Source organism: Macadamia integrifolia, chromosome 4 (genome assembly GCF_013358625.1).
Source record: "Macadamia integrifolia cultivar HAES 741 chromosome 4, SCU_Mint_v3, whole genome shotgun sequence".
NCBI lineage: Eukaryota > Viridiplantae > Streptophyta > Magnoliopsida > Proteales > Proteaceae > Macadamia > Macadamia integrifolia.
Window position 1 is genome coordinate 25,348,560 of NC_056560.1, and position 27,941 is coordinate 25,376,500.

Consider the following 27,941-nt stretch of genomic DNA (forward strand, 5'->3'; position numbering starts at 1 on the left):
TGAGCACATACCACATGAGACCTTACAACCCTTACATTGTGGATGCGGTTGTCAACACTCCTATTAATTACTGGGGGTTAAGGGTGTCAAACAGTGCGATTTTAGTTATTCGGTTTGGTTTACATTTTGATAAGGTGAAACCAAAACCGCACCAGATAGGAATAAGGTGAAATCAGAATCGTTTTCATCCAATTTTGGATTTAACGATTTTTAATCGGTTTTTGTTATTCGATTCACAACCGGTTTACATGGGGTTAATAGTGTTGTTTTAGAAAATGGTTTACATCCGACAACTAGTGTGAATCCTACATATGCTAAATTTCCTAAAGAAATAAGACAATATACATTTATATTTCCAAGGACAATATACTTTATATAAAAGACTACGCATATTATAACTAATTAACTATGATCCTATAAATTAGAAAATCAAAAAGTGTGATTGTGTGAAAGTGAAGCTCTCTCCTAGTTAGTATTTTGTTTTTTTTTTTTTTCCTCCATTTTTTTCGTAGAGATCCATCGAGATTCAAAACAATTTTAAGTCTTTAGTACTAGGTGCCGGTTAACCATCAATTTTTCGATTCGATTCAATTCTGAATTAGAATTATGACTTATAAAACCAAAACCGGATCAATTTAATACGGTGCGATTTGATTTGATTATAACCGATTATTTATTGACACACTTACTACGGGGGTATAAACTAAGCCTGGAATAGTAAAATTGGTCAGATTGAATCTTTCTACCAAACAAAAAGATCAGATCGAATCGAAATAAAATCTCATCAGACTGGTTTTGATTTGAGATATTATGACCCAAAACTAGACCAACGTCACCAACCCAAAGTTTCCCTCCCCGATTAGAGGTTTGCAGGCGGTGAAAGGTTTCATCCCGGAAGCTGCAGCGTTGCAAGAGGCAAGTGCAGAGGACAAAAGACTCCGATGAGGAGCACCAAGAGGCTGTGTTCGCCACCCCTCATCCTCCCCAAGATTGTTTCGTTCTGCAGTTCTACAGCGCCTAGTAACCCAAAAATAAAATAAAATAAACCATCGTTTGCTACGGCACCCTGCAGTGAAAATGGCGGTACCCACCTAGGTAGCAAATATGGTACTGGCCTCAGTTGACAGGTGGAGCACAACCAACCGCCCAACCAATGTCTCATCCTCTCAAAATTTTCAGATTTTGCAGCTTTTGTATTTTTTAATTTTATATTACGTATTAAACCACTCCTGACCGAGTCACTGACTGACCCTAAAAATATCCATATTTTATTGTTTCTGACCAACCCAAATCAAGATCAGATCGATATCAGCCTTGATCGATTCCACAGTCTTAAACCATGCAACCGATTCCAGTCTTAAACCATGCAAGGGAGCAACCCAACACAAACACCAATAAACTAGTGCACCTTGAGGGTTCAACCTAGAAAGAAAGACAGAGAATACTTCTACCCTGCCTTGAAACCACCATGACTCGCTTTCTTTTTTTCTTATTTAACTCGCGAGTTATGACTCAGCTCTTCTTTCTATTCTGTTTTTATTCTCCTCCTATGCATCATCAGCATACAAACCCACGTTATTCTTCCCACATAATCCAGTAAAGATTACAAAATTAAGAAAATAAATCTTCTGAGTTGATTGACTTTACCATAGGATCAATAGCTCAGTAGACCATCAGCAAACGGCAGGTGAAAATTGACTGCCAGATCAATCCTTCGGCTATTATTTGTAGGTAGAAAACTTATCACAAGACATAATTCCAAAGCTCTTTACAGGTTTCATTGCTTCTGAACAAAAATCATCTGGCCCATACCTCTCCCAGCAATGAAGACATTTAAACGTACAAGCTCTAAGAGTTGGTAACAGGGAAAAAACCCAGAAGAGGAAACGAATCCCAGTCAAATTTGGACCTAAGTTTTTGCTCTCCTTCAAGTTACAGTGGATGGTGGACATGGTTCATCCTAAAAATTTCTGTTCCGACAGCCTTTTCTCTCCCCCAGTTCTTAATGTGTTCCAAACCTCCAGAAATTCAAAATTCCCAAGACCCATGCCCCTCAGCCAAAGCCCAAAAGCTCAACAACTGATTTTTTTTTTTTTTTTTTTTTTTTCATTTTTCTTGGAGCAGGAGAAGAACCTGTTTTTTGAGCCAGAGAAGAAACCGGTTACATTTGTGTATCTCCCAGAAGTACAGCCACAGTGTGATAGCTAGAATTCACTGTATCTTGAAAAGAGTCTTTAGCTTCACTACCAGCCTCCACTCGTCGATAGACAGCTCATCCTGTACATATATAGTTAGGAAAATTAAAAAGAAAATTAAGGGGGACGCCTAAATGGCCATGATAGTAGAAGAAAAACTACAAGAAGGTGCCTGGAAATTACCCGATAATTATCTTTTAGCACATCTATGGACCTCCTAGTGATGTGGCTAACAAGCTCATCATCCTCATCAAAATGTCTCCCGAACATCTTCTGTTGCTCCTCAGGATTGGTACTAGCAATCTGCAACACACACACACTAAATTAGAACCAATGAAACTGACTCGTATAAATAAAAGACATTCTTGAAAAACCTATGATCCTCATAAGACAGCCCCTCACCTTAATAGCCACCTCTGACCCTTTCTTAGCCACATCAACTTGTTTGTGGTTACTTTCTATGGATGCTATCCGTCCAATATTAATGAAATCCCTTGAAGGAATACATATTGGTGTACCAACCTGAGAGCAATGCAATTAGATTCAATTGTTATATGGGAAGAGTTAAAAGATGCCTTATCAAGTCAAAATAGAAGGAAAAAGAGAACTGTTGGGAGGGGGTTGGGGAAGAAAGAATGAGGTTAACATACATAAAAAAGGACGCCTTCTCGCATCCAACCCTTATGCCAGATTCATCTCAATTTCTAGCCAACCTAAACCCCAATTTTTCTACTGGAAAACACGGTTTTGATTGTACATACATAATTACAATTTAATGTGCAGATTCAAATAATTTTACTACTTTTTATCAATAAGAAGATAAACTGATATAATATTTATGTGAGAAAACTAAAAAAAGGCTAAACTCAGTTGGAAACAGTTATTTGTCAAAATACACAACTCCCAAGCTGCAGCATTCCCAAGCAAAGTTTTAAGAACCTTTCCCTTCAATGGTATCAAAACAAGATTCCTAATTCCAATTCACAATCCTAAATATCGTTTCCTTTACACAACCCAGAATGTATTCTACACACCCAGGATGGAAATGACGACGAAAAGAATAGAGGTATCATCACTCCAAAATCCCGCAGTTTAGGCCCCAGGACTTTGACAGTAAAATGATAGCATAGGCAAAAGACAAAATGAGTCTCATCGCACTAAACATCAGTCATTGGGAAAGTGAAAATAAGAGGACACTCAAACTCAGAAGTGAGTTGGGTCTACAAAATGATGGTTCAAATAGCTTGAACTGGCCAAATATAAAACCAGACCAGATCTTGCCATCAAAGAGAGTAAGCAAGAAACTGAACCAACACATACCTTAGCTATGCCTTCAATAACCTCAACCCCCAAAACGATAGGGTCCTTCTTGTTGAAAATGTTTTTGGGCATAATCTGCAAAACACAAGGAAATACTGCTTCGTCTGCAACTTCCTTCTTCTTTTCTTCCTTGAGATTATCAATGTAGTGCTTGAACTGGTCAAACAAGTGATAAATGATATCAGCAATAAATATCTTCACTCCAGTCTCTTCTGCCAGCTCACGAGCCTCAGGTGTCACTTTGACATCAAATGCCAAGATGGTGGCATATTCCTTCTTCTTCTCAAGCATGACACTGGCCTTCATGACATCCCTCTTGTGTACAGGGCCTATGCTTATCTCACTGACTGGTATTTTCACTGCTGGGCTCTTCAAGAACTCCAACAACGCTTCCAGTGAGCCAAGAGTAGAGGCTTGTACATAAACACCCTCTCCACTCTTGTCGATTCTGCTCATGACTGACTTCATGTCTTGCGATGCTGCTTCTTTGATGTCTTCCAAATCATCATCAGGCCCCACTACATACAAACCAGTGCCTGCAATGGCATGCTCAAGGCCCTGCAAGTAACAGAACATACAGGAGTCCTCAGAAGCCAATTCAACACGTATGTGCGTGAACTATGAGCATAAATGCAGCATTGTACAAACAAATGGGAAGAAGCATTTATTTGAATTTCAGAAAACATTCACAGACTATCAAAGTAGAGGATGTCAAAGAAACAAAATGGTCACTTGGCAAAAAGAAGCCTAGAAGGCAGCACGACTTCTACACCAAGACATAGTGAGGGGCGAAATAACCACCCCACCCCCATGAAATATGGAAATCCCGCCACCGTTGATGCTTCTGGGTGTGCTCCAATTGGTCCCAACGCTGCTGTAGGGGCCACGCTGCCTTATATATCTATATATGTATATATATATAGGTGCATCTTGTTGTCACCAAGAAGTTGTATTCAGACTTTTTTGTCCCTCGTGTTATTCGCGGAAGTTATTTAATGCAGTATTTAATGAGGGAAAAAAGAGGTTTTCCAGAAAGTTGAAAGTCATTAATGCACTTGACATGCATATTACTAAATGAATGTTTATCGAAATCCACAAGCTATCATTGGAAAGTTGACATCACCTGTGCTGCGATCTTTACACCCTGTGCAGCCTTCAACTCTTTATGTTGCAGATATTGTCCCTGAAAAAAGAATAAAAGCTTCTTGACCATATTGTATTGCATTTAAACTTTGTCATGTGCATTTTTTGAGAAATATTGTCATAATTGAAGGCTTTTGGTAACTACATGAACAAAGAGTGGTTTGAACGACAGTAACACTACTCAAAAACGAAAAGATTAATGAAGAACTTTTCATACAACATAAATAATTAGAATGAAGACTATGTAGCTAAATACAATTGGGATTATTTTAATGGAAAAAAGCTTTGGGTTGGGTTGTATATGTTGGGCCTTTAATCCTGTGTTTTCTTATAATAGACCACTTTAATGGGCCTATAATATGGGCAGAAGCAAGGCCTGCGAAATTAGTTAAATGTCTTTTTTTCTTTCTTTTAATTGCTATTAAGTGTTTTTGTTGGGCTGGATTAGGAGACTATAAATCCAGTCCTGTTTTGACTCACTTTCCTTCATAATTTTAGTTTCCTAGGCAGTTTACGTAAATGATGCAGGGGAGTTTATGACTTGCTCCCGAAGAAAGAAGAAAACCAAACACGCCTTAGTGGCCAACAACTTAAAAGAAGCTGGGCTTCTTGAGTCCTGCCAACATGGCCCTTTAAGCCCATTAGTGGGCCTGTCTTCTAGACCATTTCCTGGGCTTCAGTTTTAAGTTGTTTTGTTTCACTTAAAGACTCATTAGTCATTACCTAGTATAGTGGGTTTCCTTCTTGTGTTATGTTTCCATTTGGCTAGGCAAGTCTAGTTAGATAGTTCTCTTACATAGCTAAGGAGTCTTTATTTTTTATATCGAAGCTTGGAGCCTATTCTAGGCATCCAACAATTTTATCAATGAGAATGACCTTTGTTGTTTCTGTGAAAGGAGCTGGCTGTGAAACTCAGTGGAGAGCATAGTTAGCAAATTCAGATTAAAGGAATCATTCTGAAGGAAAATAATTCAGACTAATTCATTTTGTTAATATAAGAATTCAGTCAAAAATGTGACAAAAAGGCATACAAGAAATAAATCCAGAGTTCATTTCTAGTACACTTCTTTACCTATAAAACTTTGTGTGGAAAATTTTTAGATGTTACTTTTTAATTTTATTGTACTTATTTCACATGCTTTATGTTCTTATGACTGTACATTTGGTAGATGATGTGTAGTAGATCCAGCCCATGTCATTCACTCCTGTTTGTTTGCTTGTTTGGCTGTTTATAGTATATTTCCTTTGACAATTAAATGATGAGAATACATCTTTTAACAGCCAGCTTTATGGTCACGCCAGAACCTCAACATATTGCCCACTCTCCGGTTAGTCAAAGAGCGCTAGATGATCTTATAGCCTAAGTAGTTTCATGAAAAGCTCATTTTGAATTGTTAGCAAAGGGTACCATGGGCATCACTAAAATATCCAGGAAAAAAAAATTTTAATATTTGTATTATAATAAGATGGCCAAAACAAAGCTATTTAACTAGTCTTTTGTGCGCAATCATACTAGAAGGGAGGATAAGTGAGCAAGTAATAGTGGAGGGTAATTCTGTAAATGTAATTGTTTGGATGCTTAACTATTCAAAGTCCTGGAGGTTCTCCCACCTTATTTGATTCAATCAACATTTAGAAGCTAGGTTGAATTGTTTATTTCAAACTTTCAATCATAGTTGTCAACGCGTTGCCTAGGCGTCCAGGCTCCTTTTTTAATGGGCGTGTTGGTCGCCTAGGCACCTTGTTGGTGTCGTCTTCATTTTTGAACACCCCGCCCTCCAACGCCTTGGGTTGAATAGCACTTTGACAACTATGCTTTCAATGAAATCCCAGGATTAGCAATGAGGTGGCGGATGAATTGGCTAAGCTGGGGGTTGTTCATTCTAGTTTCGTACATTAGTGCATTAGGTCTTGGAAATTGTAACTGTACTACTGTAGTCTTAGTTTCATAGTTTGCGAGATATATACCTCCTGTGTTCCATCAGTCAAGTCAGTCAAGTCGAACAATAGAGTCATAGCCCAATGTATCTTTGAAAATAAGTATTTGATCAGGTTAAGAGACCCTTTCCAGAGCAAGGTTTTGGAAGTAGTCTCAGTTTCCTAGTTTGTGAGATATAGTCCTCCTTGTGTTTCATTGATGATGTACTATTAGTTGTGGGTTTTGCTTTTCCTTCTCTGCTTGGGATGTCATATCATTGTCTTTTCTTTACCCATTAATAAATTGTTACTCGTTAAAAGAGAAGATAGAACGGTAAGAATGAATAGTTAGGCTGCATTTGGTAGTCATTCAGTTCAGGAAATGACATTTCGTGTCAAAAACAAAATTTTCAGTTTGTGTCAAAATGCCATCTTAAAACAAAAAAATTGTGTTTGGTGAACCTGTTTAAGGAACGATTACCCTAGTTGTTCACTTTTTTTGTATTTGGAACGAAACCGAAATGACGGAACAAGGTTTTTTCGTTCCATCATTTTGCATTTCTAGCGTTTTTTTCCCCCTTTTCGTTCAAAAAAAAAAAAGCGAAAAACAACAAGTTGACACCAAACACTTTACTCTGTTTTATTGTTCCCATAGAACAGAAAAACGTCAAAAACGTTTTTCTGAATGACTACCAAACGCAGCCTTAGCAGAGGGCGTCCAATCATTCACTTCACTGAAGTTCCATGCATTCAATCCCTCTTATTTTGACATATATCAAGGCCATTATCATCTTCCTAAGTTCAATGATTATCAATTCTATCCTGACTGCTAATAATATGAAATCAAGTAATCAAAATGCGGGCAAAAAAGGACAATAATGCCAAAAATTCATTACCTTTACTCGGATCTCCTTCATTGGATGAGGGGTAAGTAATGCACGGATTGTGGTAACAATAGACCCCTAACATTGAAAAAGGACAAATGAGACATTTGACAAATTTTGTAAACAGGACAAATGATGCCCTATATGATATATCCCAGAAGGCTTACCTGCATGCCACAAACAACTATTTGATCCCCTTCATGAAGAACACCATTGACTAATACAACATCAATGGTTGTTCCCAGGCCTTCAACAACTTTGACTTCTAAAACCGTGCACTGGTGAACGGTCACAAACCAAAATTAGGACCACAAGTTTCTTCAATTATGACAGCATACAATTAAAGAGAGAACAAACCTGCACTTCATCGCTAAATGTTAGCTTTTCCACCATAGTTTTTGAAGTCCATTGTACCAATAACAATAAAAGATCCGGTATGCCCTCCCCACTATCATATTGACGCATTAAGAAGAGAATCAGCACAGGAAGTAGTTTCTTAGGGTACCCAATGAAATTGAATAAATATCCTCAACATATACCTAATTGCACTTGTAGGGACAATACTGAAAGTTTCCCCCATCTCTTTGTTTTTGTAATACAACTCAGTATTCATGCCCTGCTCCTTGAACTGTGTGACAATCTGAATAAATAAATATACAATAACAAAAAGAATTAGTACAGTTAGCACGATTGAAAACCTCCCCAGTAGCATAAAAGCCTAGATATTTATTTACCTGTGTTAGCCTCATTTTGAACTCGTTTTGCACATCACTTGATTGTTGCTTCAAAGCTTTTTGAATAGGTGCATTGGGGGATGCCTTCCATCCGTATAATCTATCCACCTTATAATTGGGGGGTCGAGAAAGAAAAAAAACAGAACAGGAAAGGATTAAAGAGACAACTCCCAAGAAATGATTAGCATGGTTTCACCAAAGCAATAATCAAGTGAAATTAACTAGCTGCACATACCTTATTCAGTGCAACAATGAATTCTGTATTCCTCATTTTAAGAAGATTGAGGGACTCAATTGTCTGCGGTTCTAGGCCATGCATGATATCAACAACTAAAATTGCAATATCACATAAACCTGAACCCCGTGACCGTAAATTTGTGAATGACTCGTGTCCCGGTGTATCAATGACCAGAAGACCTGGGACTCTGAGCCTTGCATCAGCTTTTAGTTCTTTGGTTCTCTCCTTTATGTTTTCTGCTGGGAAATAGGTTGCGCCAATCTGCTGTGTAATACCTCCAGCCTCACCAAGCTGAACATTAGTGCCTCGGATGCAATCTAAAAGCTTGGTCTTACCAGTATCAACATGGCCCATAATACAGCATATAGGGGAGCGGAGGTTAGAGACACCTTCTTCCGGTGCTTCTTTTTTTGCTGCAGATTCTTTCCTCCTATTACCATCCATAACTGGAACTTCAGGGTGGTCCACCTTACCTTCAAGCTTATCAGTTTTCTTTTGTGAAGGAGAGGCAACTTTCTTGGTAGAAACTGTAGTTTTGGTTGCCGCAGCAGGAGCTCCTACATCCCCAGAAACTGGTGGTGTGGTACGCTTGGTCTCTCTTTTCACCACAGGCTCAGACTCCTCATCGTCAAATGCACTCTTAACAGGCAAATTCACAGTAGCATCATCCCAGCTCTTTGCATCCCATTCATCTTCATCATCTTCTTCTTCTTCTTCTATTCCATTCTCTTCAACTACTTGCGGAGCTTCGACTTTCTCTTCAATTTTCTGTAGTTCAACTTCTTCCACTTCAGCAATCTCTGTCACCTCAGCAGCAGTCTCTTGGTTTTCTTTAGCCTCCGTTTTTTCCACAGCCTTCACATGAGCCAAATCATTAGCTTGTACATGAGCTGGCTTTGCCTTCTTCGTCTGATATTTTGGCCGCTTTGATGGCCCACTAGCAGTGTCTCCAGAAGGAAGTATGCCACTGCCTTGAGAAAGAAATTGATTCCTCATTGCCTCCAATCTACGGGCTTCTTCCTTTTGTTTACCGGTCAAAAGCTTGCCCTCCTGTTTTTTCTTCAGAAGCTTCTCTTTTTCTCTCTCCTTTTTCCTTCGCCTGGCCTCCTCAGCCTGCCTCTCAAGTTCCTCTTGCCGACGGCGTTCCTCTTCTTCCTTCCTCAACCTCTCTTCTTCTTCTCTCTTCTGCCTCTCTTCAGCTTCTTTACGCCTTGCCAGTGCCTCCTGCATTTCTCTAACATGCTTTGGGAGTTTCTTGTCAGAAACTTTGGGCTTTGTTTCTTCCTGTTTTTCTTCCTTTACCTCCACCACAGAGGAAGCAGCTGCTGCTTTCTTTTCCTTTTCCTTTTCCTTCTTTTTTTTCTTCTTCTTTGCAGCAGCAGATTCACCAACTTCTTCAGCTTCTTTTTCCTTACCCTTGAAATCAGCTGGGGCAACTTCTTCTGGCTTAGTGTGAACCTTTTCCTCTTCTAGAGGAGGAGAAACCTTCGTCTCAGGAGGAGCAGCAGTAGGTTTAGGAGGGGGAGGGGCTGCACCAAGTTCAGCAAGAATTTTATCCAAGTCATCCTCCTCCTGGGCTGTCCTTCCACTTTTCTTCTTCTTCTTTTTATTCTTAGATGACTCCATGACATCCTCGCTGCCTACTTCATTTACTTTGGCATCAGCAGCATTCTTACCATCACCCAGATTACTACCACTCATAGAAGGTTCTTCAGGTTCTTCAGGTTCTTGGTCACCGAGGCCCACGTCAAAACTGGAGGCAGTGAAGAGACAATTATTCTTTTTGGATTTTGAAGACTTCTTCTTACCAGATAACGAAATTGTTGGAATGCCTTCATTCTCCACCATGCTTTCATCAATAGTTTCATCAGCAGACCTAGTGGCCAGCTGCTGTTCAGATGTAGACACATCATTACCATCCTCCTCATCGAGAAGTGTGGTGGCAAACAAGCTACTGGTTTTTTTGGAAGATTTTGACGATTTGGATGATTTCTTCTTACCAGAGAACGTTATAACAGGAGCATCATCATCATCCTCTTCCTTATTTTCATCTTTGGTGTGATCCCCTTCATCTAAATCACCAAAACCCGATACAGTATACAAGTTACCACCATTCTTGGAAGATTTTGAAGACTTCATCTTACCAGAAAAAGCAACAGTAGGAGCGTCATCATCCTCTTCTTTATTTTCATCTTTCGCATCATCCCCTTCATCTAGGTCTGCAAAAGCAGAGGAAGTAAACAAGCTACCACTCTTCTTGGAAGAATTTGAAGACTTCTTACCAGAGAAAGCAATTACAGGCACATCCTCATCATCCACTTTATCTCCATTTGTCAGTTGCCGGTCAGATTCATTAATCACAGCACCATCACCTTCGTCAAGAGCATCAAATGCGGATGCAGCAAACAAACTGTTATTCTTCTTAGATTTAGAAGACTTCTTTTTACCAGAGAAAGCAACAACTGGCCCATCCCCTCCATCACCATCGTCATTCTTTTCATTCTCATCTATTTTCTGAACATCCTCATCTTCAAGGACATCAAAATTGGAACCACTAACTAATTTATTATTACCACCCTTCTTAGATTTGGACTTCTTCTTACCCGTGAAGGCAATTGCTGGAGCATCATCTTCCTCTTCTTCAAGGGGCTTATCTTGATCTTCATCTCTAGATTGGACCGGCTTGGAGCTGCCCTTCTTGCCCTTCTTCCCAGCAGCCGGAATGGCTGCGTCCTCATGGTTCGGTTTCTCAGAACCCATACTCTGTTGATCTTCAGACAAGTCGATGGCGTATTCATCATCGTCAACCACATGCCCTTTCTTCTTGGATTTGGTCCCACCCTGAGACGCGACAGGATTCTCCTCGTCCCGGACTGTTGGCTTCTTTCTACCCATTTATAATGTTGTTTTAACTACAGAAATCGAATTTAGAACAAAGGTCGACCTGCAGAATTAACAACACATTCAATAAAGAGAACTAAAACCCTAAAAACATAAACAAAATAAAGAAAGGTAACCAGAACATATAGATCTCTCGTTTGAAGATAAGAAAACAATAACCAGAAAGATATATTACCAGAATTATCTCCGCGCCATGAAAACCGATCGAAACTCCGATTAAAAGAACCGAATTCACAGAAAGAAAGAAAAAAAAATCCAGAAATATGGCGAAGGTATAATAGCAAAAAATATTCGCCGCCAACGAAGACCAATGCGATGAAAATAGAAACTGAAAAAGGAGCTCACCTCTGATGCTTCGATAATTCGAGGAGACGACAAGGAGATAAGTATATGCTTCGATTTAGGTTTACTTAGAACTGAAGAAATATCTGCGATTATTGGGAAGCAGCTCCGGTCGTGCGTTGAACCATGAGCGAATCCTGTAAGAATCGAAGAAAACAACTGCAACCTATTATGACGAATATAAAACAGAAGGAGAAGGGGTCACTACTCTCTATCGAGCGTTATTAGGGATCTTATATGGGCTGGTCCGATTGCACCCAGAAAAATGGGCTGGTCCGAAATAAGCCCGACTAACTTATCACACCGGAATTTCTGTGATCTCGGGCCTTGTCCAAGTCCAGCTAAGAGACTAGGATAGAAGTTCCAATCGCGATAAAGGGAAAAAAGGATCTTGGTGATGTTCCTCTAAATCACGCTGTGGCGAAAAAGTGACGATATAAAAATTGAACCCGTGACCTCCCAGAAGTCTACACTTTATCAGTAATACACCAATCAATTGAACAATAAATTGTCTTCATGGTCAAATAAGTTGAGCGATGCTTGAAGACATTACATGTGTAGTGGACAACAATCTTAAAGGCCCTATGGTTGCCCTAAAGTTTATTGATCATGAAAAGAGGGATGTCACGTGGGTAGTCACCTTTGTAAGATCTCATGCATAAAACTAACGTACAAATCATAAAGCATCATATTTTATGTTCAGTCAAATAGCTTTTGAAGTATCTCCTTCGATAATATATACTAGGATCATAACCTAACATTACCTATAAATGTTTCAGAACTTAGGCTTTATATCTATTATATATAGCATGCTTATTCTAACAGTAAGGTTGCCCTATTACAATCCGGTGCTTATGAGTTCTAACAAATGAAACCTCTCCACAAAAAAACTGTACGTACATATGTCCCTCCTCAAAACCTCGTACTAGTGAAAGCCTTGTGCACTTACTACGACCATTTATGTTTATTATATTTTAATAATTTAAAAATAATTATACATTATTTTTAATACTATTTCTAATTATATCCATAAGTGTGAATAATATATTATGGGATTTGAATCAAGATACTCGAATAATAGGCATATATGAATTCGGATACAACGACAACAACTCAGCTTTTATCCTAGCTAAATTGGGTCAATTATATGGATCATTGCCTCCAATTAACTCTATTAATAGTCATACTTTATACAAGGCTTAAGCTATATATGAATGTCTTTCTTCACCACTTTCTCCTAGGGACATTTTCAGATATGCCCCTAACTCTTATAGTCTATTCATTATGAATCAAATCACTCATCTGTACTGGAGTATCTAAGGGTTTTCATTGAACATGGATATGCTAGCTCAAAAGAATTGCTTGTAGCTTATCATATACCAAAGCTATTCCTAAGTAAGCTCAAATATGATAATTTTTTACTTTATCCTTCATAGTTTTGATACTCATCCATCTCAACATCCTCATATGTGTTACACTGAGTTTATCCACGTGATACATCTTAACTGTTCACACATTATACATCACACATCATAGCCAATCGTACGACTGTCCTATTGAAATTTATTTTAAGTTTAAAAGGAACATGCTGATCACACAACACTTCAAATACACCTCTCCACTGCATCTATCTTATTTGAATTCTATGTGAAACATTATCCTCTATATCACATTATTTACTTAAGATTGAGCCACATATCTTAAATCGTTACTTTACGAAATCTCTCTATTAACAATTTTTATCATCTCATTATCTGTTCTAACGTAACTAAAGTTACATACCATGTAATCCTTATTTGATCTTCTTCTCTTGAGACATTATGATGGTAAGGTTGATCTCCATATATTTTAATTTAGATACAATTTTGGATAATCAATTGAAATATCCACCAGATATTGGATTGAATTCATGTAATGATATATTACGAATTCGGTTACAAGTATAACTGCTATTAGCTCTATTTACATCCCTACTGCTATCTTAAGCCATTTGAAATTTGACAAAACTTTCAATATTTAGGTAGAGACCAGAGGGGGACTCTTCAATTTATTACTATTTTAATATGAAACATTCCCTACCAAATTTCATTTTATTTATAGTCCAATATCATTTATGTTAAAAAAAAAAAGATTACTTTCTTTTTCAAACTTGTAGCACCACCACACAACTTATAGAAAAATCTCTTATTTTTCAAATTTACCATAGCTAAGCCTGAAGCCTCCTCCAGATAGTAAAAAATGATGGGCCTCAGGTCAGCCCATTAAATTTTTTATATGCATCTATTTTTAAAATGGGACAGTGGTGTAATAAAACTTGAAGTCAAACCATAAAAAATAATTCACACACATTCACAATTACTTTGGGCCTCCAATGGTAAGCACAACCCCGGCCAGCCTTAATAGCTTCATGGGCCCTCATCTCATTTCTAACTTTGGGCCCATTATCTATTCATGCAAATCGTCATATCGACCCTGCTTCGAGCATCTCTACCATGTTGCTTACATCCCTTCCCTCCAAAACCTGCTAATGCTTGATACCCCACCCACGTGAAAAAGCAATAGAAGAATTAATACTCTAAAATGCTTTTATAAAAGAGAGAGAGAGAGAGAGAGAGAGAGAGAGAGAGAGAGTCGAAAAGACCAGAAAATAAAAAAGTTAAAGCCCGCCTCCAGAGTACAAAAAACACTTCTCCTGCGCATTGATTGCTTTAATTTTTCTTTTTTTTTTTCCAGATTCATCAATCTTGAGCCTTCAACCCACTTCTCTGGGTTGCTTGCGCTCAGTGCTCTGCATCGTCTCATCCTATGTTAACTTGTAAAGAGAAATGTGGAGTGTGGCCAGCAGAAGGGTTTCTGCTTCTGTTCCTGATCTCAATAGTCGTCTTCAGTTCTAATGCTTGCACTAATGGGAATTGCCAGGTTTGTTTCTTCGGAAAGACTTAAATTAAAGCTATTATAACTACATTTTACGCTGATTTATGATTAAAACTTAAAATTCTCAGCTTCTCGACTCGTGTTCGTTGCCCACCGACTGTGGTGCGGGCCTTTACTGTGGCAATTGTCCTGCTATGGGGAAGACTCAGCCCGTCTGCACCAGAGGCCAAACTATACAACCCACATCAATTGTAAGGTTTTTCTTTTTCGAGTTTGGAATTCTCAATTATGGGTTTCAGTTTCGTGCTTGAATTCTCGCTTTGTGTTTTTAAGTTTTAATTGGCTTCGAATCTTGATTATTCGTAATGGGTGTGCGGTAGATTAAGGGGCTGCCATTTAACAAGTACACATGGCTGGTAACCCACAATTCGTTCTCCATAATTGACTCTCCACCCCTGCTCGGTGTCCAGCGGATTACGTTTTACAATCAAGAAGACACTGTTACTAATCAGTTGAGGGTATGTTATATCAGACAGTATCCTTCTCGCTGAAGTTCAAACTCCACTGAGTGGGTTCTTCTCTGTTCTTTACCCCTTTTGTCTGTCTCTCTCTCTCTTCTAATTTTTTCTAGTAATTAACTAGAATTTCATATTTTTTGTTTTCTTTAGAATGGGGTGAGAGGGTTGATGTTAGACATGTATGACTTCGAGAATGATATCTGGCTCTGCCATTCGATGCGAGGACAATGCTACAACTTCACTGCCTTTGTAATATAAAACTACTCCTTCTTTCCCACTTTATTGTGTAGAATTATCCATGTCTGGGTTGTATGTTTGTAACTGCTCTTACTATTGCCTTGCTGAATTGTTTGTTCAGGAACCTGCAATAAACACTTTGAAGGAAGTGGAGGCGTTCTTGAGTGAGAACCCATCAGAGATTGTTACCATTATCATTGAAGATTACGTGCATACTCCCAAAGGGTTGACAAAGCTGTTTACTGATGCCGGGTTGGTCAATTATTGGTTTCCTGTCTCAAAAATGCCCGCAAAAGGTGAGGACTGGCCCACCGTGACTGACATGGTTGCTGAGAATCACCGGCTTCTGGTTTTCACCTCTGACCCTTCGAAGGAAGTTTATGAAGGAATTGCTTACCAGTGGAGGTACATGGTGGAAAATGAACGTAAGCACTAACACTTTATGAGTCAAAAATATTGATGGGTATTGCTTTTATATGTTGACATATTGTATTTTAATGGTTTTCAGCTGGAGATGGGGGTGTTGTACAAGGTTCATGTCCAAACCGAAAGCAATCACAGACACTCAATTGGAGAGGTGCATCTCTGTTTCTACAGAACTACTTCCCTACGTTCCCCGTTGAGGCTGAAACCTGCAAAGAACATTCAACTTCTCTGATGGAGATGGTTGCTACTTGTTATAAAACAGCTGGAAATGTGATGCCTAACTTTCTGGCTGTTAACTTTTACATGGTATCAAATCTTTTTCTTAGAGAAGGGAAGTTTATGTCAAATACATGCAAATTAAGAATCCTAACAGTACACGTGGTTCTGCAGAGAAGTGATGGTGGAGGTGTTTTTGATGCTTTGGACAGAATGAATGGACAGACATTGTGTGGCTGTAGTACTATCAATGCTTGTCAGGTATCCTTTGTACTTACATGATTGATTTCTGTTTGAGTGCCATTTTGTAGGATCCCATACCCTCTTGTGGTTTATGGTATGAGGGTACAGGAAGTTGCCTTACCCCTTTCCTGCACCATTATATGGGGCATATCTTCTTGGTCAAAGAATCAACTTGATTCGATGATTGTTGCCATCCAATATTTAGATGTTTACTTTTGGTCAATATGGGTCTATGAGACATCTTTGGTCGGAGAGAACTTCCTATTCCAGTGATTCCATGAATGTTACTCTATTTACAAAGTCTCATAAAGGTCATTCTGTATGGAATTTGGCAGGCTGGAGCGAAGATGGCATCTTGCAAGGATATTGCTGCACCTAATAGAACTCCTTCTCTTACAGGCAGTACTGGGGGCACTGTTTCTGGATATGTTCAGTTTTCTAGTGGAACTGCACAATTATCAGATTTCTTGGTTCTCAATTCGGTCCACCTTTTATTAATAGCAATGTTGTTGTTATTATAACTGATTACCAACGGATATCAGGGGGTAGATGGCTGTCAAGCCTCTCTTCTACTATAGGCTTTCGTTATGTTATGACATTATTTTTAGAGTTCAGAATGCTAACGGGAGGTTAAGACACGCTAGCTGGAGTTATCAGATCAAGGGGTTAGATAGTGGTTGAGAGAGCCTGAAGATGGCAAGAAGCCAAATGTTAGCTCAGGTATGTTTCATTTGAGGATGAGTCTTATTTTTTGTTGCTGGAGAGGATCTTATATTTATTTTCGTTTTTCTTGTGCTGAGTTCTATATTAATTCTGGTATCTTAAGATCCGTTGTAGGTCTTGTGGACTTCCAATACGTTTCTTTTCAATTTCCTTTTTCTGGTGGAGTTGATTTTGCTATGGTATTGTTTGGCTTCTTGTTTCCTCTTAAACTAAGATGAATCGTTAATGTTTCTCTCTCACTTCGGTATGGTGAATGTGGATGTTAGAAATAATTCTACTTGGATGCAAGGAGTATGTTCATGTTGTTTGCATAAGATGTCTATGCATAACGTTATATACTACACTCCGGGGTGAGGCGGGATCGAGAGAGAGACTGAGAGATCTACTCTTTTTGGATCTAGCAACCTTGCACATGTGGACATATGTTTTTGGAACTAGTAAACTTGCATGTGTCTAATGCTCTATTGTAGCATTAGACAGTTGGCATTTTCTTACCAGCCTGTGTAACTGATACATCTCAGTAAGAAAGGGTTAACAAAGTACCAAAGAAGATTAAGCAATACGTTAGTACCGTAGAAGATTAAACAATACGTTAGTACCGAAGAAGATTAAACAATACGTTCTCCACCATCACTCTAGATCAAACATATGACCACAAAGAAGAAGAAGAAAAAAAAGTAAAGCCATCAAAGCAAGGAATTCCCTGAAGAGAAAAGAATTCTCGAATTCATACAGTAGAAGAATTAAGTTTCACTAGAAAATTGCATGTGTTCAATCTTTCATCCTTTTCCCTCTTGGCAATGATTGTGTTGGTCCAATGGAAATTGAGAGTGTCATAGTACTGCAGTTGGTGTTGTCAACACAGTCATGGTCAACAATCACGGTTAACACACTCACACAACATTATCAGTGGCATGCTAGTGGCAGGATGCTGTACAGATGAGCAATTGCAGAGAGGGCAGTCATGCGGCAGTAACTTGTAAGGGTGTCAATCGAGATGGTTCTAGGTATTCGGGACGGGTCTATGCCAGTACTGGTATTAAAGGTGTCAATCCCAGTACCGTCCTGTTTAGTTAATGGGACCAAACCTCGGTCCCTGTCCCGATTAGTAATAGAACGGGATGGTACCGGTTCCCTAACGGTTCTAGACACTGTGGAATAGGGAGGATGACTTCAATGTTTCCTAACGAGATGGTTCATTATAGTATTATGGATATTTTCATATAAGGAGATCTAAGATATCACTTGATAAAGCAAATTAGAATAAAAAACCATGATAAATTTCATGTTTTACTTCTTCGTACTCTCTAAGATTACATGTAATCTGCTCAACATAATAACTAAGAATCAATGATGACCAAACAAACAAGCCCCGTTAAAGTTTTAGTGACATCACCAAACAGGTCTATAGGTCCATAACTGAAACCTCCATAAGAGAAAAGATCACCCAAATACATCAAACTATAATCGTAAAACTTGAATACAAGAGCATGAAGTATACCCCTTTGAAACAGAACTGACGATTCTGGTTCCATATGGTACCTAATTGGTATTTCAGTGCTGGTACCGTTGGAATCCGTCCCAGACCTGTCCTGCCCCATTTTTTATTTGGTACCAAAATCAAATCCTAATACTGTCTCATTTATTAATGGGACAGTCCAGTACCGGGTTTTAGCAGGACGATTCTTGGACAGTTCCCAGTTGTGGTCCCAAATCGACACTTTATGTGGCACTATTGGCAGAGGTTACGTTAGAGTGACTTGACAGAGCTTCTGGGGAGCTGGCATCATATGGCAAGTTCTGGTAGTGATTTAGTGCTGGATGTCTCAAACAACTACTGGGCAGGGTAGGCGGTGACATGGAAGTCAAGTTCAGCTTTATAGTGTTTTTTAGGGTTCCGGGTTTAGTTGGCAGTGTCTGATGATGTTTGACAGTGATAGGGAAGCACTGGGCACTGATTGATAGGTCAAACAATGTATGGGCAAACATGTCAACTTTGGAGCAAATTCGGGCATGCCAAATGGCAGAGTTGGAAGGTGGGATGTACTGGAGATGTGTAGAGCATCGAGTCATCTTTGCAATGCAACTAGAATCGCATCAATCCGACTCTAAACGAGGGAGATATGATAGTTACAGTACAATCAGTCAAGATGTGCCAAGTGTTCGACAGAATATGTCTCAAAGGAGTGATGCACACATCAGAAATGTTCTGATGCCATATGGCATAGGAAATAGAGTGCTTGGATTGTGTGGACTCCATCTGGTGATGTGGTAGTGATGAAGTGGCCATTATGGGCAGTCTGGATGAGGTGAAAAGTGTATGTATGTCGATGCACATGTGACAAGGCATATATATGCAAGGGTTTTGATGCATGATGATGTTCATGGCTGTGACACAATGCATGAAGATGACATGATGAATGCATGGGATGATGTGGCATAGCAAGAAGTGAAGTGGCATTGATGGTGGCAGACAAGTGGGCAACTCTAGGGCCGTGCATGTGGCACAATTGGGCTGAAGGGGGCTGCCAAGGCAGCAAGAGCTTTAGGCCACCAGCCCTGGCATAGCAACAGCCAGCTTGGGCTGGCTTGTTGTGCACTCAGGTAGGGGCGCCATGTATTGGGGTTGTAGATGAAGATGCATAATGTAGAACTAGAATCACAAGTGATCCTAATCCCAGGTAGGATCTGAAATTTTGGCTAAATAGAGAAGATGTCCTCCAATAGGCTTGGTTCTAGCTCTCAAACACTCTCTCACAACAAACAAATAAAAGGAAAATAAGAAAAGAAAGAGAATTCGATGGAAGGTTGAGAAGGGGGAAGAAGAACTAGTGAATGGGCATCTCACCCTCTGGTATCACAACAACATAAGCCATCTTTTTTTTTTCATTAATAAATTCGTGTTCAATGATGTAGCCCTTTACAAATTTATATAGAAGACTCAAAACTGACTCAAACACTAAAAATGACTAACTCAATCCTTAACTAATTGGGAAACCTAAACTGACTATGAAATTGAAATAACAAAGGAAATAGACTCAAAACAAGACTCTAACTTAACTAATGAATTAAATCCCGTTTTCCTACTTTCTACCCATATTTTAGGCCCATTAAAGCGGTCCATTATAAAGAAAACCCATGGGATCAAAGGCCCAACACATACATAACCCAACCTAAGGTTTATTTACAATAAAATATGCCCATTAAGTGACTTATCTGCATCAATGCATATGGGTGTTGCAAACAATTCCAAAGGGGAGATTGTTGGTCCAATGGCAGTGGAGAGTGTCACGGTAATACCATTAGTGTTTTCATTGTTGTAACACAGTCATGGTCAACACAATCACACAGAGCAGTCATTAGTGACATGGCAATGGCAATAATGTGTATAGTTGGGCAATTGTAGAGAGGGTAGTCGTGTGGCAATATTAGCAGAGGTGAGAGTGATGACAAAGCTTCTGAGTGAGCTGGCAATATCTGTGAGTTTTTGGAGGTGACTAAGTAGCGTTGGATGTGTCAGACAACTAATGGGCAGAGCAGGCAGGGACATGACAATCTAGGTCATAGAAGCTGCAAAACTATGAAGGTAGGTCCATAAAATTTGGTAATAATGATGGTGCCAAGATTACAGGTAAAGGCTTTATCAGTCTCAACAATGGAAAGGTGAAATCCCAAGTTGTCTTACATGTTGAAGGCTCAAGCACAACTTCTTAGCATTAGTCAAATTTGTGATAAAGGGCATGAAGTTACTTCAACAACCAAGGCTGTGAAATAAGAAGATCAAGCATAGGAAAAGTGGTGGCTACAGGACAGAGGACTTCAAGGAATTTGTACACCTTGATAGAGATAGTGAGATTCTTGCATGGTCAGTATGGATGAAGAGATATGGCTATGACACAAAAGACTTGGGCATATTGGTTTCAAAAACCATACCAAGATTTCTTCAAAGAAAGTTGTTAGAGACATTCTAGTGTTGCAGAAGCCCTCAAATCCCATTTGTGCATTTTGTCAGAAGGGGAAGTAGGCAAGAATAACTTTCAAGTCAAAGGAATATTATACCAGTCAACCATTGGAGTTGGTTCACACACATTTGTGTGATCCTATGAGGACACTAGGCACCCCAGGACATAGTTACATTATTTTATTTGTTAATGATCACTTCAGGATGACATGGGTAATGTGTTTGAAACACAAGTCAAAGGCTTTGGAAAGATTCAAGATATTTAGAAAGCAACTTGAGAATCAGACAGGAAAAAAGATAAAAAGTGTCTGAGATTTGACAAAGGTGGTGATCACAGTTGGGAAGATTTTGCAGAGTAATGTTATGAGCATGGCATCAAAAAACAAACCTCAGCTCCAAGAACACCCCCAAAAAATGGTGTTGCGGAGAGAAAGAACACAACAATTCAAGACATGGCCAGAATCATATTTGCAGATGGCATGGGCAAAAAGTTTTGGAAAGAGGCAATTTTGAATGCAGTGTACATTCAAAACAGATGCATGTTGACACCTCATGAGAGCAAAACCCTTTATGAAATCTGGTTTGGTAGGAAGGCTACAGCAAGACCCTTTAAGGTCTTTGGTAGCAAATGTTACAAAAATAATACAAATTTTGATATAGGGAAATTTGATAACAGAGCTGATGAAGTCATTTTCTTAGGTTACTCCACTTCAAGTAAAGCCTATAGATGCTACAACAATAGACTTGGCAAAATTGTGGAAAGTGCAAATGTCAAGGTTGATGATAAAAGAGATTTTCCCTTAATTTCAAATAATGAACTCCCAGATTTTGAAGATCTTGATGATGAGAATGACATGGTTGATGATAGGGGTAAGAGCAAAGATGAGTATGATGATCATGATGCTATTGCAAAGTCAGATGGGCAGAGAAGGCATAGTAGAGTTGATTAACATAAATAAGATGATTTGATCATTGGTGACTCCACTGCGGGGGTTTAGATTAGAAAGATGAAGTATTTGTCCGTCTGTTTTGGGATTACTGTCATAGACAACTTTTGATTCATAAGAATCACAAAATTGAACATTCGGAATTATTTTTGAACTTTTGTCTAAACAAGTTTTGGAAGACTAGTCAAAGTTTTGTACTGTGATTATCTTCCCACAAGTGAAGCTTAATTTACTGCACTTTTACTTTGGTGCTTGGCATCAGGTGGCATTAAATCTTCTCAGTTAGGTGCTCAAAAACAGAAACAGAATCAGTATAGACAGTAGCATCCTCCACTTGGCCCTCTTCAAACACCTGCCCAAAATAAAAATGAAAGAGAAGATGAAAACACACGGGCAAGTCCTAAAATCGTTGAACAAAATGAATTTAGGAAAGTTAACTTCTTAGGGACAAATATTTAGGTTCTTGTAGATGTTGATGCACTTGTCAACAAATTTACCTGCTTCTGATTGACCATAAACCCGACTTAAATTGTAAACTTGCCATTTATATTGGTCTCTCTTGCAATCTCAATCATCTCACTAGAGAAATGCTTCCTGTGTCATCGTTGTCTTAGTCTTTCTTGTAGTTTATTTAGGTTCTAAGGTCTTTGATCACTTGATCAGCACAATGAATGGTATGATCTAAGGAGTGAATGAATTCAGCAACAACCATAACTTGTGGTGATTTGTCTCCTATACATTAACAATGATTTCTAAAAGTCTAAAGGATTAGGTTTCAGAAACTCAAATAACCAGGATCTCAGTGATGTGACATATACACAGAATTTATGAACACTTAATAGCAATAGATCAGCGTCTTAGGTGATTGTGAAATTCTGATATGAAATTGATAAAATAGAAAGGAACAACTCTTCAAAAGATGGGTTCAATCCAATGGTTGGATCTCAAGAACGAGCACAGTTACAGAATCAGTAACTTAAGATCCTAAAAACTAGGAACTCAGATCTCGACAAAAGGGTACTGGTAAAAGGTAAGATTCTGTTAACAACAATTCATAGGCTATTACAAAAGATATCAAAATATCGAGTAACTGCGATGGTTAAATTAGGAGTTATCTTACTTGATGTAGGATGTCCAACCAATGGACAAGCTTCAACAATGCTGTATACTAATGACAGATCAGACTTGAAGCATAATATCTGTGATAAACAGTTACTAGGGATTTCCAAAAAATTTGGGACTCTAATCAATTAACCTCTGATCCAAAAATTAAAACCATGAGTAGACTTAGAAGGGTTGATGGAGGAGAAGAATAGGGAGAGGATATGTACTCAACTTCCCACTGAGCTTGCTGGTATCTCACCAAAGAATTTTGGAGTCCCGCAAAGGTAACAGTTGAATCACACCATCTGGTTCTGAATCCCACACAGCATAGCCATCACTTTATATCATAGAATATTTGGGTAGCAATACAACCTAATAAATAGAGCTGAGTTTTAGAGACTCACTCTAACTAGACAACACGCCCCAAGTAGGAGTGGGGAAAAAAATCTCCAAGTCAGGGAGAGGTAGGAATAATACTATAACTACATAAAACACTCAAAAAGGATAAGATAGAGTTCTAAAGCAACTAAAAATAAGTAAACAAACAAATAAAACACTTATAAAAAGGTGTCCCACCATTCCAGTGGTTTAATGAACCAAAAGTTGGCACAACTGAGTCAACTCAGAACCGCAAGGCTGAATTGAACTGAGTTGGTACTAAGTCAGCCTGTTTCTCCTTGTTCCTTCTTTGGTACTTTTTAAGGTACCTATCCTGCTGATCTGCATTAACTGCCTCTACTAGAATCAAACTCTGGAGGAATGTCATTCTTCTAGGCTTGTTTTTGATCTAGGGATTGAAGAGAAAATTTGATTTTTGATTTTGGGGAGAACAACTGAAGACCCAAGCCTGATTTGCTTAATCCTAATGCTTCGCTATCATGTCATAAACCAAAACCAGATCAATCCTATTTGTTTCAGGTCATATTTCCTATCTGAGGGGTGGATAAATCGGTCCCAACTGCCCAGGGATAAATTTTTCATCATCAGTAAATTTATTCTGCTACTGTGTGTTATATTGGACATCATGTCAAAGTGACAATGCACCTCAGCAATTTGTTTTCTGTTGCTGTGGATCTGACTCTTTCGATTGCTTCCCCATCTCACCATCATGTATATTGCTAGTTCTGGCTCATCAGAGTTGATTGACTTTCACAGCTGGTCAATCATGTAGAAGTAATGCCATGGGCTGAATGGAGTTGTCTTACTTCAGCTGTGAACTACTATTATCCTGATTCTGTTTTTCCTCAGTTTATTTTTAATTTTTTTTTCTTCTAGTCCAGACTGAAACTTTGCCTTGGATAGAAAATATTTTTTTACTACCCGTTCTTAGTTTTAATTGAGGATTAGGTTCACTCATAAAATAATGGAAATATTGGAGATTTTGAGAGATCATCCTGCCGATATTTTATATAGTGGGTAATATCCCAGTTGGGGCTGTGAGGTTGTATTTCAGTGCCAACCTATCCACCCTTGCCACAAAAATCAGGAGAAAACACACCCGAAGGGTGGGGGAATCAACTTGGAGGATTGAATGATTGATAATGGTCAGACCAGTCATCTGTCTGCAATCCTGATTAATTCTGTGTAAAAACTGTCCCTCTCCAAGCACCCTCCAAGGTTTTCCATTTAGGACAGGAAAAATTGACATTACTTGTTTTACGGCATCAATAATGTATGTCAAAATCCATCTGTAGCTTCAAGATTTATGTGGATTGTGCAAGGTATTATTTGTCTTAGAACAATATTTATTTATTTATTTATTTATTTTTATTTTGGAGTCCTGGAGATCATTACATATATTTGTGTATCTATTCACCATGAGGTTCATTAAAGCGAGGGGGTTATGATAGATATAATGGACGTTGATGATGAGTGAAATCAAACATGACTTGCCATAATAGTGAACACGGGTGGTCCATGCGATTGATTAGGAAGTATATAAGAGAGTTGTACACATTGACAGAAACGTATCTCAATAAGCAAAGCAAAGAGGAAGAGGAATAGAAGATAAATGGCAGATTTTTCTGTTAGCTGACAAACCTTTCAAGCTCTTTTTTTTTCCCCTGGGGGTGGGATTAGGGGGCAGGGGGAGGACATCTTGAGGAGGTGACCAGTCCCCTTGAATGGTGAATTGGTGGAATAACATTATCTATTTCATTGCTTATATGTGAATATTTAGTTCCTCCTAGCTGCAATGTGGTTCAATTTCTCTAGCTTGCATGTTGATGGCCACCACATCTTTTTAGCTTATTCATGCCTCGATATGACTTGGTACTCTCTACAGTTTTTTGTGCTGATCTGAATTTATTACTCATACGAATTACCTTTCCACCATTTGCTCTTCATTGTTTAAAATGAAATGCAGTCATCCTGGGAGCATAAAGCATTTAATCTTTCTATTATGTGATCTTTGTATTTCTGTAGTTAATTAAAACTAAATTTCAGATATAATCTGGTAGTGCATTGTACATATGTTCATGATGCGTGATACCAAAAGAAGTTGTAACAAGATCAGTAACATAAACCACAGTAACCACACACAAGAGAAGAAGAGAAAGAAAGGAGGAGTTGAGACTGCTAAGAAGGTAGAACCGATACTTAGTAGTCTCCCCTTTACTGTGCTTATATAGATAACAATGATATTACATTGGACAAGGAAAGATACTCCTTGTCAAATAAGAAAATGGAAATAAGAGACCTAGACTAATTAGGAAACAAATAACTAGACCTAATTAGAATAGAAAAAAAAAATCCATCCATGATATGAACAATCACCTATGTGGAGCACAACTAGTGGAGTACAACTAACTGCATAAGGCTTTGTTTGCTGGATACTTGTGTTGTTGAATATTCTCAGAACTGGCTTTAAATTCTTTCATAATGTATATAGGATAGGTTTATTATGAAAATGAAAGATTGCAGCTTACAGGGCTTATTATCTCCTTAGATTCTATTTGTTTTGGCATAAACTGCCCAAAAGTAAAATAAAGTTAGGGTCATATTTTACTCCCATAATTAAATTTATCATTTTTGGGCACATAATAGTTTGCCTTACTATAAAGCTATATGTCCCTTGTGTTTACTTATCTCTGTGTTCTAAAATTTTATGGTTTTTTTATTTTTTTTTAAATTGCACCCATTTATGTTGAGCAAATGGAGCTAGGGAAAAATCTATTACCTTGTTAGGGCCTAGAATATGGTAGGCTAAAACTCTGGAGCAATTGGGGCTTATATCTACGGGGTAGTTGCCCATTTCTATGCTGAGGAGCATACGTGAAGGGAAAATTCACCATCATAGCATTTATTGTTGTAATGAGATTCTTTCGCGTAAATTGTATATCATGAATGTTGGAACTCTGCAGTTTCAGTTACAACTTACAAGATGTGTCATACACTTGGTGATGTTTGACCCCAACCTGATTTGGTAGAACATAACCACAAAATGCCCTATGACATGTTAGTTGACCCCAACCTGACTTGGTGTTGTGCACGCTACCAGTTCGCTTGATGCACTTGAGGGATAATTGTTGCATTTGTTCGTCTTTATTTGTTCAAAGGGTGCTACTGATGGTCATGCTAAAGGTGGAAATTTAAGGTCTTTAGTAGTGTATGCTTCATTGTATATGTATTTGTTTTTGCCCATCTGGGAATTGCCTGGATGTACATCCTGCAGATCCTTATATTTGTGCTTAATATATACTTTTACCGACTTATAGCGAAAAAAGGTAGTTTTCAGTATGTCACATATGATGAGATAATTACTTTTGATGGTTGGGTTCTTTGATAATTTTTATCCTCTGAATATTGCAACTACAAATAGCTTTGCTCTTTTTGATGCATAGTTGAAGCTTGTTAGTTGACAAACTTTGATTTGAAACAAGCCATAATGCCATGAAAAGACACTATATGCCACTCAAATGCTGGATAGCAGAAGAGTCCCTCGACTAAATAGGATAGATTGCTCTTGGTTGCTACTGCCAACTTTCATATTGATGTCTTCTTCACTTATGTGCCTAGCAAAAATTATTTTGTTACTACATGATCAAAATAAATTAAGGAATTAATGGATAGACATATGATGTCATTTATCGATTTGTATTTTATGAGAGGCAACTTGGTATTCATTTCTCACCATGGTTGTGTGTGCGTTCAGGTTGTTGGAGCAGCTGAGTTACAGTGAGGAGGGATGTATACCACGTAGTATAGATAGAGGTGCTCCTGTTGCTTTACTAGCTTTCTTCAGTTTGTATTTGGACTCTCATCTCCTCAGGTTTTCTAAATCAAATTTATCAATCATGATTCTCTTTCACATTCGAGACCTATGCATTTTAAATTTGTGGATTCATATTAGGGGAAGTAATACTACTTCAAGATCCATGTGGCCTTTCCTGGTTCCCAAGCCTCATGCAGTCTGGGTAAGGATGGAAATGAGCCAAACCAGCTCATGAGACAAACTGAAACCTAACCAAAAGGCTTGTGTGCTGAACATGACTATCAAACTAGTGTTGCAAGGTCCTCCCACACGAGGAGCATTGGGGTGCTTGTCTTGACCACCCTTAAATTAGGTGGATGTTTCCACTGAAGTCTGACCTGCCATTGTTAGAAGATGAACTTTCTTACTGCAATGATTTTGTCACGTGACTTCTATAATGGTATCGAACCTTTGTGGATATGTTGCCCATATTAGCCTCAATTCATGTGAAAGAAACAACAACAAAGCCTTTTCCCTTCCCTGAATTAAAACATGCTAATGCACAGGGATGGATGGATCAATGAAGTCTGAAGTGATGCAAAGGACCTGGAGCCATTCTTTTCGTAACCGAGTACCACCTTGTGGCCTTTGAGCGTTATTTCCATTTTTTTGGATGTTTATTTTATCTTGTTGTCTATTTTGTTCCAGCTTGGGCCTAGTAACAATGTGGTGTTTTTTGTCAAACACTTGGGGCTGTGTTTGGTAGTAATCTTTTTACGGGAATAAGAAAATGGAATATTCTGTTTGGTGTCCACGGTTCGTTTTT

General features: G+C 38.5%; 2 protein-coding genes across 5 annotated transcripts; one reads left to right on the forward strand and one right to left on the reverse strand.

Annotated features, from left to right (window-relative positions):
* Nucleotides 1-1,688: 1,688 nt before the first annotated feature.
* LOC122076948 (eukaryotic translation initiation factor 5B-like) lies at nucleotides 1,689-11,870 on the reverse strand. 3 transcript variants are annotated; one of them, XM_042642620.1, is made up of 13 exons: nucleotides 11,678-11,870; nucleotides 10,714-11,375; nucleotides 8,429-10,650; nucleotides 8,194-8,301; nucleotides 7,999-8,099; nucleotides 7,817-7,907; nucleotides 7,627-7,737; nucleotides 7,472-7,537; nucleotides 4,639-4,698; nucleotides 3,516-4,073; nucleotides 2,598-2,717; nucleotides 2,379-2,498; nucleotides 1,689-2,277 (listed from the first exon to the last, which is right to left on the reverse strand). In XM_042642620.1, the coding sequence occupies exons 2-13, from the start codon at nucleotides 11,324-11,326 to the stop codon at nucleotides 2,212-2,214; spliced, it is 4,236 nt and encodes a 1,411-aa protein (XP_042498554.1). In that variant the 5' UTR covers nucleotides 11,327-11,375; nucleotides 11,678-11,870; the 3' UTR covers nucleotides 1,689-2,211. The 3 variants fall into 3 exon arrangements, with proteins under 3 accessions (XP_042498554.1, XP_042498552.1, XP_042498553.1); XM_042642618.1 differs by having other exon boundaries at nucleotides 8,429-11,375; XM_042642619.1 differs by lacking the exon at nucleotides 11,678-11,870 and adding an exon at nucleotides 11,508-11,658 and having other exon boundaries at nucleotides 8,429-11,375.
* A 2,423-nt stretch (nucleotides 11,871-14,293) lies between these two features.
* LOC122077048 (PI-PLC X domain-containing protein At5g67130) lies at nucleotides 14,294-27,927 on the forward strand. Of its 2 annotated transcripts, XM_042642804.1 has the most exons (10): nucleotides 14,294-14,593; nucleotides 14,677-14,799; nucleotides 14,929-15,066; nucleotides 15,217-15,315; nucleotides 15,425-15,728; nucleotides 15,812-16,035; nucleotides 16,120-16,206; nucleotides 16,524-16,908; nucleotides 27,077-27,135; nucleotides 27,682-27,927. In XM_042642804.1, exons 1-8 carry the CDS (start codon nucleotides 14,480-14,482, stop codon nucleotides 16,707-16,709), a joined length of 1,275 nt encoding a protein of 424 aa, XP_042498738.1. In that variant the 5' UTR covers nucleotides 14,294-14,479; the 3' UTR covers nucleotides 16,710-16,908; nucleotides 27,077-27,135; nucleotides 27,682-27,927. The 2 variants fall into 2 exon arrangements, with proteins under 2 accessions (XP_042498738.1, XP_042498737.1); XM_042642803.1 differs by lacking the exon at nucleotides 27,682-27,927 and having other exon boundaries at nucleotides 27,077-27,232.
* The last annotated feature ends 14 nt before the right edge of the window (nucleotides 27,928-27,941 follow it).

What these genes read in the sequence shown, in the direction of transcription:
- LOC122077048 (XM_042642804.1), top strand. Translation starts at nt 14,480, where the DNA reads ATGTTAACTTGTAAAGAGAAATGTGGAGTGTGGCCAGCAGAAGGGTTT. An exon ending in GCACTAATGGGAATTGCCAG is followed by an intron (nt 14,594 to 14,676) that starts GTTTGTTTCTTC and finishes TAAAATTCTCAG; the next exon opens with CTTCTCGACTCGTGTTCGTT. An exon ending in GTACTATCAATGCTTGTCAG is followed by an intron (nt 16,207 to 16,523) that starts GTATCCTTTGTA and finishes GGAATTTGGCAG; the next exon opens with GCTGGAGCGAAGATGGCATC.
- LOC122076948 (XM_042642618.1), bottom strand. Translation starts at nt 11,326, where the DNA reads ATGGGTAGAAAGAAGCCAACAGTCCGGGACGAGGAGAATCCTGTCGCG. An exon ending in TCAAAATGAGGCTAACACAG is followed by an intron (nt 8,100 to 8,193) that starts GTAAATAAATAT and finishes TTATTTATTCAG; the next exon opens with ATTGTCACACAGTTCAAGGA. An exon ending in GTCCCTACAAGTGCAATTAG is followed by an intron (nt 7,908 to 7,998) that starts GTATATGTTGAG and finishes TCAATATGATAG; the next exon opens with TGGGGAGGGCATACCGGATC.